Below are 15,115 nucleotides of genomic sequence, written 5' to 3' on the forward strand. Positions count from 1 at the left end.
ACTGTGTCTCCATGCGAGCGCGAAAGGACCTTGATCAAAAGTGGTATGACCTTCCATACCTGGCCACAGATGACGCAATCGCGGCGGTCCTCGACCGCTGGCCAGCAGAGTGGCGCACGACCTCAGACTTGACAGTTGGGTCTAGCAAGTTTGCAGCGAAGCGTAAGAAGGAAGAGGCCAGACTAAAGATGGAACAATTGGCCGAAAAGAGGAAGAAAGAGGCTGAGGACAAAGCCAAAGCGGAGCGTGCTGCCAAAAAGCAGACAGAAGGGCAGGAAGAAGAGGAGGAGTGTGACTCCGACAGGAGTCAGAAATCTCCTTCCCCGAAGACAGAAGAGGAAGAGCAGCGATCCAAACAGGGAGGAGCAGACCTGGAGACTACTCTGTTCCGGGTTAAGTGCAACAGGGAGCAGGAGAAAGTAGGACCGCGAAAGAAGTCCAAGGCCAGAAAACGTCCCTCGACCCAATCACCTTGACATAAGGTGATTTGAATGACATTGGTGATACGGTGAGGGATGCGATCGTGGAACTGCTGCAATAGTTCAAGTAGCAGTAGAAATAGGCCTTAGATGCCATTCAGCGCTGACCTGCAGATCTAGGCGTCACAGGTACAAACTAGTGTGGGGCGAAGCAACGCGGCGTCAACTAGTTTGGTGCCTGGAACTTTAGAGGGAGCAGAAATGGTGCGCATGTTGGATCCTTGGGCCATAGTGCTGCCGGATGGAGCGCTGACTACAGAAGCAAACGCCGACAGGGCCATTGTCAATTCCCTCAAGAGTTTGGGCTAAATTTGGCCGCGCTTCCAAGTGAAGCCTTCACACCTTGCAAGATGGTGTGATCATGGAACTTTGGGCTCAGGGATAGCGCGCCTTGAACGCTATTAGTGAGCAAAAGGTGAACAACGATCAGATGGCTGTACAGAAGAATTCTGCCTTTGATCTTCTTAAGGCCATCACGGAAAAGAATGAGCACACGACCAAGGTGGTGGCTGAGGCATGCAGGACTGTTCCAAAATTGGATATTCCCGCAAATGCGCCAGTGGATGTGAGAATTCGGAAGCTTGCTGTCGGAGTGCGCGAAGCGAGAACAGAGCTGGCTAAGGTTCAGTTTGAACTGAACCTTAAAATTACAGAGCTCGAGTTGAGGGCCCAACCTTCGACTCCACCAGAGGTTAAAGAGCAGCGTGTGGCCGCTGTCAAAGATGTAGTAGTAGTTGTAGATGTCGCAGTGAAGGATTGCACTGCGCTCTTCGAGCAGTCGCTCAAAGTAGTCACCAGCCTATAGGAGGATCCCAATGTGCAGAGGCTGGAAACAGAGGCGCGGGAGCTGCAACAGAGATATGATGAGGTTAAAGCGACGACGCGCACTATTGCCATTACACAAAGGTTAGCGAAGCTGTAGGAAGCAAAGGCGCTTAAAGAACAGGTGGATGCAGCTCAGCGCAAGGAGGCAGTACTGAAGGCTAGATTGGGGCCTTGGATGGAGGAAGCCTATGTACTCACTGCCTCCATTGAAGGGAAATTGGCTAGTCTGCAGGCGACACAGCAGAAAATACAGGCAGACAGCGCAGAGCCAGCGATGGAGCAGCTGGTCGAGTAGGTTAAGCAGGCGGCGACGCAGTGTACCACCGAGGTTGCAGTTGTACAGGTGGAGCTAGGAGGTCTTCGCAACAAGATCTTCGCACCGGCCGTGTGACTTGGGGCGAGTCACCATATTTGTGTTGGGGCCTGTTGGGAATGGGTCCCTTGGGGTCAATTTTGGGGTTAAAATCCCAAGTTTTGGGGCTAAAGGCCCAAGTTTTGTATAAAGAATGTAAAGTCTCCGCATTTTGTGGTCGCGGAGTGCGAAGATGTAAACAGTCAAAAAGGGTTTCCGCCCTTAGTTTAGATAGTTTGTGTCGGCTTGATGAGATCTGCCCTTGGTCCGCAGGCCATGGGAATGTATAAAAAGGGAGTCTTAGAAGAGTCTAAGGGAAGTAGTAAGTAGTAGAGTTCTAAGTAAGTTTTGGGGCAATTTAGAGCTAAGAGCAAAGAGTCTTAGCGTAGGAAGAGGCTCTGCAACTGAGTGTGGCTTGATGAGATCTGCCTTTGGTCCGCGGGCCATGGGAATGTATAAAAAGGGAGTCTTAGAAGAGTCTAAGGGAAGTAGTAAGTAGTAGAGTTCTAAGTAAGTTTTGGGGCAATTTAGAGCTAAGAGCAAAGAGTCTTAGCGTAGGAAGAGGCTCTGCAACTGAGTGTGCAGAGGCCTAGGGTAGAAGTCTGTAGCTGAGTGTGCAGACCCCTGCAGTTGTGTGCGCAGGGAAGTTAGAGTCTGTATTGGAGGTTTGAACCATCAGGAAAGAGAATTATTCTGGAGATATCTGTGTATGAGTTATTTTGTTTCTGTTATGAATGTTGCGATGATGTTATGTTAAATACTGAGTTTATGAATTAATGCTATATTGATGCACAAATCTATATATTTTAATTTGTCATGTGAACACAAGTAAGAATATCTGTTTACGCACGATAATCATAATGCATGTTGAAGTTAACCAATACTTAAGCTAATCGGGGTAGACACAGAAGTAAGGATAATTACAGAGGTGCATAAATGTCTGAATTGGCTATTTAGGATCTGCGAAGGACGATCAGAGACTTCCGCGGAGGCTTCAAGAACGAATAAGGGAAGTACATTGATAAGCCCTAAAGGGCTTATCGATCTTTGCGAAGGTAGAGTGAAGGCCTAAAAGCGACATTGCTACCATCTTAGGGTGCAGAAACTTGGTTCCTGCATCCCCCCATACTGCTTTGGGTGAGACTTCAGTCCGCGTTCCGTGGATTGATGCCGAAAGGGCCAGTAGTGTAGGGATTTGCTTGGCTGACTTAACGTTGAACCTGGGTCAGGGCCCATCAAGCCAACATATTCCTTCCATTGCTTGTAGCTCTTCCTTTCGCTGCTTTTCAAGGTGTATAAGAGAAATAGGCTTTCTCTGGTAGTGTTATAAGTGTTGAAAAGTGTAACTAGGTTCAATCTTCATGATGACATGTAATTGTGATTTTTGTAAATGATGTAAAGAAGAAAAATAAAATTATTTTGTAATGCTTGCTTCATGGGTTTCATGAGCAAGAGATTTTATTTTTAGATGGCTCCCATTGAGAGCCTTAGGATTTGTCATTAAAGTCAAAAGATTCAATGTCATGTATGAAGGACCCTTCTCGGGGATATTACAAATGTATATGAGTCAATTAGATTGCCTAGTAGCCCTCCAAAGACAAGCACAAGTTCCCTCTTCAAGTCGGCCTCAAGAAATCATGTCGGCTCACCTAATTTGGAGACACAACACTTCACTGGATCATGTCAGCTAATATACATGGGTTGACTACTATATATAGGGACTTTGGCCTGTTCCATAGAGACAGAGAATTTCAGACATCCCTTTGAGATTTCGGATGAACAGTGGTAGCAAAGAAGTTCGGAAGACTCTGTGATTTTCGGGTGAACAAAGACAGTAATCAAGTTTGGATATCTTTGAATTTGGGTGGCCTAGTATAGAGATAAGTTCGGACATCTCTGTGGTTCGTATAGGAGGTTACAGTGATAAGTAAATAAGTAAAATTCAGATGTCAAGTTGCAGAACAATCTCAAGGGACAACGAGGATACTTTTGGGCTAAACAGAAGTTAGGATTCATGAGAATAGGTCTCGGTGCTACAACAATTCGAACAAGGATATATATAACACAATTCGGTGCTAGAGAAGACTATAGTTTGGTGATCCAAGAAGGCTACAATTCGGTGTATTTTGCAAAGGTCACAAGTGTGTAACAAGGTCTTGATACTATTACATGAAGAAGGTCTTGAAGCGAAGCAGGTCGAAGTGGAAGAGGAGTCAAGAAGAAGGTTCACTGTCAAGAGAACTTGTGTCTTGGTCTAGGAGTGGCTAATAGGTCAAGGGTCTTGGTCTTGGTATTTGTCAATTGGAATCTCTATAGGAAGAATTTGTGCGGGTTTTCCTCTCAAAGAGTGAGAGGTTTTGGCCCTGGTTGAATAGCCTACATTCTGTGTCTCTTGTCTATTTATGTTCAAGAATTGGTAGCTGTTTGATGAAGAAGAACACTAATAATCTAAGTAGAAGAAGACCCTAATCTAAAGAAGTAAAAAACACTCACAAACAATTACTAATTGAAGAGAAATCACCTAATTCATGGTGCCCTAGATTTCTCAACATGGTATCAAAGCTAAGGTGACTAAGTCAAAGGAAGGACATCTATTGAAAGAGACACTAAAGGTTCGAGTTTCAAGAATGGCATCAAAGCAAGTCGAAGGATATCAAAGCGAAAGTTCAAAGATCTACATTGAAGAATCAAACCCTAGATCAAAGAAGAAAGTTTACTTCAAAAGAAGTCTTGGGATCATCAATCAAATAATCAAGGCCAAAACCTTATTTCTATTCAAGGTGAATAGATCTGCAAATCAAGGCAACTAGAAGTCTACACTAGCAAAAGTGTTGGATCCTTTAGTCATCGTCAAAAGACCACAAAGACCCTCATCAAGTTGAAGAGATCTACAAAGCAAGGTAGCCCAAAGTATAGACATCCGAGAGAAGCACTTTAAGGATAAAGATCACATAATCTTGGAGAAAGTCAAAACCCTAGAAACATTTTTGGGATCCACATTCATTCTCCACCAAAGAAGTCAAAGTATGTTGAAGGCTAGTTATCCAAAGAAGGCTAAAAGCATTGTCATCATTTTCAAAAGGTTAGAAGGCAAGTTCTCTCTCATTGAAGCAAGGATCCCCTCCTTATCCTTAAAGAAGATCATCTGAGGAAGCATCAAGACATCCTCATCGATCACCATCAACAAAGGATCAAGTTGAAGATCTGCCTTTTTTTGGTGATTCTTGGAAAGTTGGATGGGCTCGATTCGTGGTTCTTGCTGCCCGATCCGCGGATCTGGAAAGGATTGGGTGTAGATCTGTGGAGGTTTGGGCTTGTATCCACTGCAGATCGTGAGCGGATTTGAGAGAAGGTGGATGGTTCACATGGTTTTGCGGGGCTTTTTTGTTTTTTGTTTTTTTGGAAATTTCGAACTGTTGTGTGAGGAACTACACTTTCCAAATACTCCCAAGGTGCCCCTTGATGCTCCCTAGACGTTTCCTAGATGCTCCCTAATGGTAATTTTAAATTATTAAAGTAATTTCCATCCCTTTACTTAAATTTTTAACATTACCATGAAATGACTCAGGATGTTTGAGAGTGGTTCCAACCTCATCAGACTTCATATGGAGAAATAGAATTTCATATCCCATTCAAAATTCAACAGACTTAACAATTTTTAGGATCAATGGGATTGTGGCGGTTCATTGGATTATATCATGTATGAGGGCATGTGATTGGCATTTAATCAAGAGCACCAGGCCCTATATGTACCTCAGTGTTGGTGTTGTTGATTGTAGAACTCTTTTGTCATGGCCTTAGCAATTATGTACCCTTCACTCAAGTCAAAATCATTGATCAGGTTTTCTCTACCATATTATAAGGCTTGGATTAGGCTGTTTGATCAAAATTAGGCAATGTTGACTAATATCCCTATTAAATTGAAGTAGAGGCAAAGGTGAGACAAGAGAAGAGGAATCTAGATTCTAGATGGTTGATGCTAGAATAATTATTCATTGACGTACAATGAATGCCATATCTATCTTGATTTATGTAAAAAATGCATGTTTTCATGTCCTCTACAACTAATTTGGTATTTTGGATGTTTTTTTAATATAAATGCAAATATATATATAGTAGATGCTTCCGAGATGCTTCACTTCCTAGATTTTTGGGAAATGACGCTTCTGCGTCCCCGCTTCGTGCAATGTTGATCCAACCATCTCTGCTATGGGAGATGATGTTTTCTAAAATTCAGTGCAATAAACAATTTTTTTCTTGATATGTTTTGGATATGGACTTGATACAATTGGTACAAATCTTGACCTGTATCCCCCAAAAAAAGAGAGTGAAATGTAATATAGACAGTTCCTTTCTGTCATAGCCTTTTGTTATGGCAGTTGATGCAAACCCCTGTAGCAACAGTTCCATGATGCCTTGCTGCTATGGGGGCATCAATCCCTGTATCAGTTAACTACTGCTACGTGGGTCCATGTGGACCTTAGACATTCGACATTTACTATTTTAACTAAATTACTGTCTAGTATTCAGTATACAACTATATCTAACATGTTCATTTAATTTTTTCACCCCATGTAACTATGCATGGGGGACCCCCAGAGACTTCACTGCCATTGACAGGTGGTGATTAGGGTAAACTATTGACGTAGACTATAGTATGCCCGACCCGACAAGGATGTCGAGTATTAAAATATACATATATCTGACCAGGGATCTAATTGCAATTCATAACACTCAACCACTAAAGAGTAGAGATAACCCACTGGGCTATATGACATATTCAATTATATTTAATAGTTAACTTAATGAGAGCATATTTAAAATATAATTAAATAAGAACACAATCATATTTGTATTTTTTAATAAATGCTATATATCATGTCATTGTGTTTCTTAAAATTGGCTGTATCCATACCTGCACCTTTATTGGTATTGAGCGTAGATTACTACCTTTTTTTTTGCAGAAAGTATTTATTTCATAACCACCTTTATTCTACTATTGACAACATATATTACAAATTCCTTGGCTCTCGAGTTTTCTTTCTGCTTTCACTGTCTCTAAAATTTAAATATGTGTGATTATTTGTATATTCAGAATATAAACATTGTCTGAACTTTTGATTGCTTTTTTTGGTTCCTAATTTGTGTGGAAATCCCATCCTATGTAAATCTCATATGAATCTACATGTCTGTGAATCAAAAAGATATACAAGATGACTGTTACTGCAAATCTGGAAAATCTATCAATGTTGGACCATAACTCAAGGTTTGACTGGCAGAAAGGTGCCAAGGCATTAGGTTTAGGATATGGCTTTGTGCATGGGAAAGCTGAATATCATAAACGACTCCATTTTGTTTTTAATCATTTAGGTGGTATGTTGCATAAAAGTTTAAAACCATTCATTTTCTTTCAGTTTGTTACTTTAGTTGTAGAGTGTTATTTGAACTTGTATGGTGTTTCATGTCACCAACACAAACTCACCTAAGTTATAAACATTTATTTTGCAGACAAGTTTGTTCTGGTATCATATAACATATTGGGAGATGCCAATGCTTCAAATCACAGTGACCTTTATTGTCATATTTCTCCTGACATCATGGATTGGAGCAGTCGCAAAAGGCTCATATGTCAAGAGCTTGATATGTGGAAACCAGATTTAATGTGTTTTCAGGCAAGGGTTATAGAATTTGAATTTAGTATTTTCTTTTAGGGAAGTCTTTGAAATTGGTCATATTAGTTGGCAATGAATTATGACATGCAGCTTTCAATTACTGTGGAAATTTTCAATATTATGGTCGAGTATACAATGATGATTGAGAAGAAACAATAATGAATTCTAGGGATACTTTGCAGGAGGTTGACCACTTTGATGATCTGGTCCAGGAATTCAAGAAAAATGGTTATTCTGGCATTTTCAAGGTAATTATGTAATGTTTAGGGGATTGTTGAGTGGACATATTTTTTTGGCTTATGTTGAGTTTGAGTCGGCTCATCGAAAAATTCTCAGGTGGAAAAAAAATAGTCAAGTGGTCAATGGGACCGGTGACTATAAAATGACTAGTGGTTACACAATGATTTCAGATGAGTTCATACTTCCGATTAAGGTGCTGTTGTGCATGAACTAGATTCATTGAACCCCTTTTCTTTCTAGTTTATAAAGGAGAAGCAGGGCACATCATTTTGTGGCTTGCGAGTTTGAATTTTGAGCTGTAACCTTTAACTGCCTTCTCTCAGATTTAATAGAAAAATCAATGGTGCTGTTTTGAGCATTTTGATTTGCATGTTTTCTGTTTTAGTTATTTGCAGTATGTGTTTGTAGGTTAAAATACTCTATAGCAGAAATTTTGATTGGCGTCTTCTGTTTTAGCAATCTGTAGTTTTAGATTAGTTTTATATTGCAGAATCTGCTCACAATGGTCTTATTTTTGACATGGTATCGGAGCGCATTCACCGAAGCCTTGCCGCGTGTATGTATATTAGGGCTGCTACCTGTGATAGGGAATTGTTGGAAGGTTTTGGGCATGAGATGCTGGAGTTCCCCGCTTAAGAGCACTGTGGAGTTGTGATAGGTCGTTTTTTTATGTTGCTGACCTGTTTGTTTAGCAGGGTGTTCGAGGAGCAGTTGCAAGACTACATTCAGTCTCAGATGTGAAGATAGATTGGAACGTCTCTCTAACTTTGTCTTGTGGAAGTGTTGGGTACTAATGCTGTTGGAGGAGCTCACTCTGTTGCATTTCATTTGAGAACAAGGTTGTAAAGTCTACCTATCCCATGTTATTGGCAGAACATAAAAAGAAGATGGCCAAGATGAAGCAAGTCATCCTTCACTTCCGAAGGATCACTTGATCCCTCATATCATATAATATACCACAGGTAAGGGGATGTTTGATGTTCTAGTCATTCTATATTAAAGTGAGAAGATGTTGCTGAAATAAGCTTCTACTTGATGAACAACACTGAATTCCATGATCATCTTGTAGTGATTGGAGAAGATGTCAAGAATGAAACAGTTATACCTTCAGCTCTAAATGGGGTTTTGTCTTCTTGGCAACCTTTTGTTTGAGGGGTCTTTGCTTGAGAAAAGCTTCCCACCTTTGAGAAGCGATGGGAGGATTTCATCCAGTATGAGGCAAGACTGGAGAGTGTTGTGGGTATAGAGGAGGGGTTGAGTCTTGCTTTCACCAACAAGATGAAGAAGGGTAGCAAGAAAGGAGGATTTTGGAAGGATCAAAAAGGGAAGAAAGAGGACTCGAGCCACATTAATTGTTTCAAGTGGTAGAAGTCTGGCCACTATGCTTCATAGTGTCAAGAGAAGAAGAGGAAGGGCAAGTAGCAATAGTAGAACTAGTTTGTATGGAGTGCAGAAGCATCAATTAGAGTGGATGAGATTTCTTCCAGCCTTGAGAGATACTTCTCCATGGTCTCATGCCTTTCATCTAAGAACATGTCTAATGTTGGATGGTATATTGATAGTGGAGCCTCCAATCATATGAACTCAAATATGAAGTCTTTCAACAAACATCAAAAGCAGGATGTATGCATGCGATGTAACATCCCCAATTTTTGGATTGCCTTGTGGTGAGATTAGGAGGGATTTCCAAAGCTTATGTCAGCCAGGTCACATGAGCAGGATCAATGTGGAAAAAGTCGAAGTCGGGATTAATTCGGCAAGGGTCCAAAAGTTGAAAAACTTGGCAAAGTCGGGAGTTTTTCGAAAAAGTCTTCAAAATTAAAAAAACACAAAATTATTCATTTTTTAATTTTTTTTTTAACATCTAGAGTATCCACAACATCAAATAAATGCATTTCCATATAAACATGTAAAGAAAGCTAATATATAATATGTATATGAAGTCTAGTGCTACATCACATATCAAAATAGTGAATCAACTCTTGAATTTTGAGTCCTGTCTGAGTCTCAACTCTCAAGAGTCAAAATATGAACAAAAAATATAATAAATGTACATCATGAGTCATCTAAAAGTCATCAAGTAATCACTAATCAGTCACTGAGATCCTCTTCCCCTTTTACGGGAATAGGGAATGGCTTTGCCTTTTCCTCTAGAGGAAGAAGACCCTGCCCCTGGGGATACAAAATGAAATGGACTCAATCGTCCTCTAGAAGCCGATGGAAGAGGTGGCCTCTGTGCTATGCTGCTGCTGCTACCCATCCTAGATGGTGTCACCTCCTCCTCAGCATCCTCATCCAACTCTGCTACTGCCTCCTGACCCTGATGTTGCTCCGCCTCCTCCTCCTCCTCCTCCTCTATCTCTGGCTCTCCCTCCTCTGCAACTGCTACATCCTCTAGATCCACACCTAACCAATCCGGGATCGAGTCCAAGATTGGCCTCTCAGTCTCGACTCTCCATGAAGCGGTGGTATCAATATTGTCCAATGAGATGGCTTCCACATCAGTGGGTTTCTGAAGCTGTCTCACCCACAATCGAAGATTGTAGTAGACGTAGATCATGTCATGGAGGCATTGGGACTCCAATCTGTATTAGGGTCATAGATTGTAAATTAGTACTTAGAAAATTTAAATATTAAAATTAATCAAACGAATTCAAAAAATTTAATTTGAAATCTTTTTAGTTTTTACCTGTTGCGCTTTTTGGAGTGTATTTTGTCAAATACACTCCAGTTGCGCTCACACCCATAGGAACTGCATGTTTGGCTGAGCACTCGAATGGCAAGCTTTTGGAGATGGGGTACTCTGGCACCATAGCTTGTCCACCAAGCATCTACAAGTTAAAAAAAAAAAAAAAAAAAAAAAAAAAAAAACTGAAGCTTACCTGGCATTTTGGTCATCCTATTCTTAATAGCCATGTTAAAACCAAATGTGCCACCTCCCATCCTATATACCTCCACTTCTTTAGAAATATCCTCACGTTCTTGCTTAGATGACACCATCCTCTCGACACAAGTGAAGAATCCATCCATCACCTCGGCATCAAATCTGAAACCACAAGCATAAGAAAATGCAGGGTTGAGGTAGACACCTGCAGCATGAATGGGGCGATGGAGGGTATTGTTCCATCGCTGATCAATCACTCTCCATATGACCTGTTGTTTCTCTAACCCCTCATCTCCCTTATCTGCATAATAAGCACGGATGGCTTCTTTGGCCCTATCCATGGCCTCATACAAGTAGCCCATTGCGGGCTTGTCTCCATCAACCAACCGAAGAACCTTTACCAAGGGTTCTGAAATGGCACACACCTCCTCTACTCCTGCTCAAAAGCTCTGATCATATGAAACTAGTCTGCATATGCCCTCTCCCTCCGGTTTGCGGCTAATAGATAAAGAACGCCAATCTGTTGAGAGAAACATGCTCTTCACCTCCCACATAGAATTCAACAGAGACTGAAGAGATATGAAAGTAGTGGCAAATCGTGTAATGGTAGTCCACACCAACTCTTTGTTGTTGGTGAATTTTCTCATCAAGCTAAGCACAGATGAATGATTATATATAAATTTTGTTATGCTCTTGGATGATTCAACTATATCCCTCACAATAGGAATCTTACCTATATCCTCCAACATCAAGTCAATGCAATGAGCAGCACAAGGTGTCCAAAACAAGTTAGGATATCTTTCCATAAGCATCTTGCCAGCTGCAACATAATTTGCAGCGTTGTCCGTTATGACTTGGACAACATTGCTTGGGCCTACTTCCTAAATGAAGAGGTCCAACAACTCACATAATGTACGTGCATCTTTAATGTGTGCAGATGCATCAATAGATTTCATAAACATTGCCCCCTTGGGACAACTAACCAAGAAGTTAAGAAGGGTCCTACCCTTTTGGTCAGTCCAACCATCTGACATGACTGTGCATCCAGTGTGCTCCCATGATGCCCTAAACTCTGCCAATCTAGTAGTGCACTCAGTCTTTTCATCTTGAAGAAGAGGCCCTCTCAATTTTGCAAAGGTGGGGGCTTTGTACCTCGGGCCAACGACAACAACAGCATCAAACATAGGCTGGTAGAATGGGTTTGTCTTGGCAATGTTGAAAGGAACATCACTCCATAGAAGACACCTACTGACCAACCTGTCAACTTCTGCCTTTTCCTTTTTTTTCATTGATGATTTGATCCCAGGTTGTGAACCAGCTGTTGTTCTAGGAACAAAAAAAAATGAGATAGAAGGATGAGTACCCATGGGTGAGGCAGGTGATGCTGCTGTAGAAGCACTGCCACTCTCAATTCCCCCCACTCTTGAGCCCCCTACAAGTTGTTTTGTTATTGATGCCTTGGTGTCTTTTCCCTCCTCTTTATCCATCAATGATTGAATGGCCCGTCGGATGATTTTTGGAGTTGTGTTTTTGCAAAGTTCAACATTTTGCCCCAGAATTTGCCCCAAATGGAATTTTAATTTGTTGATGCCTCCTGACATATGCTTGCCACACAACTTGCAAGTCAAATACATTCTATTGACCCCCCCAGTTTCGGGTGTAGCATCAGGCTCACCAAACTCCCACATAGAATCCAAAATCCTTGGCATTTTGTTTTAAACTTTGAGCTTGAATTTAAAGTTTAAACTTGGGCACAAAAAAAATTGAAACAAATTAAATTAGCAATGATCCATCAAAATAGTAGCAATGATCCATCAATTTAATGACAGAACAAAATGTCACTGTAAGAAAAAGAGATTTTTTTTGAAGAAAACAATGGATTTAACAGGGACAGGTATCATGATCATTGACTAGATTCATCATTTTCCACATTTACCTATTAAATTATGCTAGGTTGCTCCTTTTTTTTGTAGAAATCACAAGGTTGTTTTTTATCAGTCTCCTCTAATGGTGTTCTGGAAGAATACAATCAATATTCATGTTTATGTCTGATTGAAAAAGAATAAAAAAATTATTCTAAACAGAGATTTTGAATGAAACATGTTTGTTAATTTCTCTTTATGGTATTTAGAATCAGTGTTGCAAACATTGGCATCGACAAAAATTGCTGGGGCTCTTGATGTCAGGACATTGAAAACATCAGTGAAAAAAGTCAGCAAACTGTGGCAAGCATTTAAAAATACAGATTTTTTTTTTTGTCAATGTTTTAAAAATATAAATAAACAAGGACATCAAATAATTAAATTGTGACATAAACATGAAAAACAACTCCTATATATGATGCCAAATGATAGATCAAACATTGACTTTTGATACTAAATCCCAATAGCTATCCAATCAAGACTGAAAATTGAACACGAATAGATGTATCTCACGGCCTTTTTCTACCAACAAACTTGCTTGAGAGGTTTTTTTGGAATAATATGCCACTATAACGGAATATCCTACAGTCTACTACTTTATATTTTTGAAGGCCATTAAATAATCTTGTTGGGTACATGCTTCAAATTTATGAAAGGCTGTAATGTGGTAAAAGTAATTTTCTTATAATTTTCCACAGGGTTTAACCTTAAAAAATAGTTTAACTTTAACGGTTTAACCTCCCAATTCAAGCATTAGGCTTAAGGCTGTAATTCGACCCATCGATCCATTTACCTAAACTGTCAGGTGATAAGAGGCCATGAATCTCGGGCCTGGGCAGTGCAATTCTTGGGCCTGACTGAGTAAGCTACAACGAAATTTTCGGGGCCTTCAGTGAGTGGTATTTGGTAGAAAATCTTGCTACAGGGGTTCTATGATTACAAGTAGATAATGTTCAACGCTCAAGAATATTACGCCTATCAAGATTCAAGAATAATGCTTAATATGCAATGTGCATTAATCCAAAAATGGAGAAAGAAATGCAATGATATAGTACTGGCGGCAATGTTGAATACTTGGCAAATGCTATCAACGAGGTCACCAGTGTTGAGTGTTGACAATGGACTGTGGACACACCTTGCCGGCTCCTCTCCACGAACAATGAAAACGCACAGAAAAACTAAACTGAAACCACCCTTTGCGGGTCTTTATCCACGAAAAAAAATTTCATGCCGATTTTTTCAATCGACTCGTGATTAAATCGGGCTTATTTCGATAAAATCGCGATTATTTCTTTTTTGAAAAAATCGCCAAAAAATCGGCCGATTTAATCCTTTCGCCCAAAAAATCGCAATTTTAGGAATAAATCCCGATTTTTTCGGGACTTTTTCCACACTTTATTGAATCCTCAATCCAAAGTTGATAAAGGGCCATCCAAGTCTTCTAGAAGATCAACCAAAGATGGCTTTGAGCCCCTCAAGTTTTGCTTCTCACCATCCTATAAATATCAAATTACTTGGTTACCTTCTGGGTTTATCATTGAATATCAAAGCGTTGGGCTCAAGACTAGACCACTGTTCCAATAGTGGTCCTTCTTGGTCTAAGAGAAACAAGCTTGCTTGTTCCCTTTGATCAAGATTTACAATAATTTCTAACTTGCTTAAGTCTGCTTTCCTTCTTTGCTATATGCTCTAAAATCATTATAGATTCTTATTATTTCATGTGCAATTTCATTTAAGCTCACCGATAAACAAATTTTCACTGTTCTTTTGGTAGAATACTGGACACTGCCATTAATTTCACAACAGTCTGATTTTGTTTGAGCCAAGGGACAGAACTTTGAGGCTGCCCTTTGGGCAAACTTTAAGCCTCTTTTGAGGCAGTCACAATGAGTAGCAGAGGGCGTGTTAACAGTCCATAAAACTACCTTTGAAGCAGACCCCAACTGTTTCTTAAGGCTGACTTTCGCTCCATCCTTCTTGGGCAGACTTTACTCTCTCAAAGACTAAATTTTTTTTTGCAGCCTGTGGCCAGACTTTAAGTCCCTTCAGACAGTTTTTGAGGCAGATTTCACTGTTTTAAAAGGAAGAATTGTATTCGCGCAATTTTTGAGAAGAGGTAGTTTGTATACTTGATTAGTATACACCTTTGACAAGCAGCCTAAATGGGCACTCATCTCATCATCAATTGTAACCTGATTTGTCTGTTTCAAGGTTTATTTACTCATTGGAAACTCATTCAACGAGGTCTCTTTGTTTGTAAAAGAGAAACCCCTTTTGTAATAGGCTCTTATTGGTTATAAGGGAGCCTTCGACTTTTATTTTGAATCATCCACTCAAACTCATTGTAATTTCTTTGGGTTGCGTGTTCATCTTTCTTGTAGCTTGATTGGAAAGGGTATCTTTCCCCTTTGAGGGAAATTCTTGTAAACCTTTTTTCCAAAAGATCCTCTCTATCCCTCATCCAACAAGATAATAAGAGACATTCTTTTGGGAGCTTGGAGATTTTCCCCTTGGCAACCCTTTTCCCAATTGGAGAAGGTGTCCTTTGAATGGTTGCTTGAGTGGCTAGTTTGTTTCTTTGAATTTCATGCATCTTAAGTTTCTCTAACTTTTCATCTCATTTTACATGTTACGCAAATTTAATGTGTTGAATGATCTTGCTTAACCTCACTTGATAAATCCATTTGTCTCATTCATCTCTCTATTGCAATTGTTTTCTTCTTTCAGTTTGTAGATTAACT

The 15,115-nt window shown here is 40.1% G+C and overlaps 1 protein-coding gene across 1 annotated transcript in view; it reads left to right on the forward strand.

Annotated features, from left to right (window-relative positions):
• The window catches only part of LOC149224330 (carbon catabolite repressor protein 4 homolog 5-like), a 206,324-nt gene that overhangs the window by 24,235 nt on the left and 166,974 nt on the right, over positions 1-15,115 (forward strand). Inside the window, exons 3-4 of the mRNA XM_089386097.1 lie at positions 7,165-7,328; positions 7,511-7,576. Coding sequence (XP_089242223.1) covers positions 7,165-7,328; positions 7,511-7,576 — 230 coding nt within the window. The remainder of the gene's footprint in view (positions 1-7,164; positions 7,329-7,510; positions 7,577-15,115) is intronic.

This window comes from Pinus tabuliformis, chromosome Q, assembly GCF_031772625.1.
Source record: "Pinus tabuliformis cultivar Carrire ecotype Pingquan chromosome Q, CPIR1, whole genome shotgun sequence".
NCBI classification, from domain to species: Eukaryota; Viridiplantae; Streptophyta; class Pinopsida; order Pinales; family Pinaceae; genus Pinus; species Pinus tabuliformis.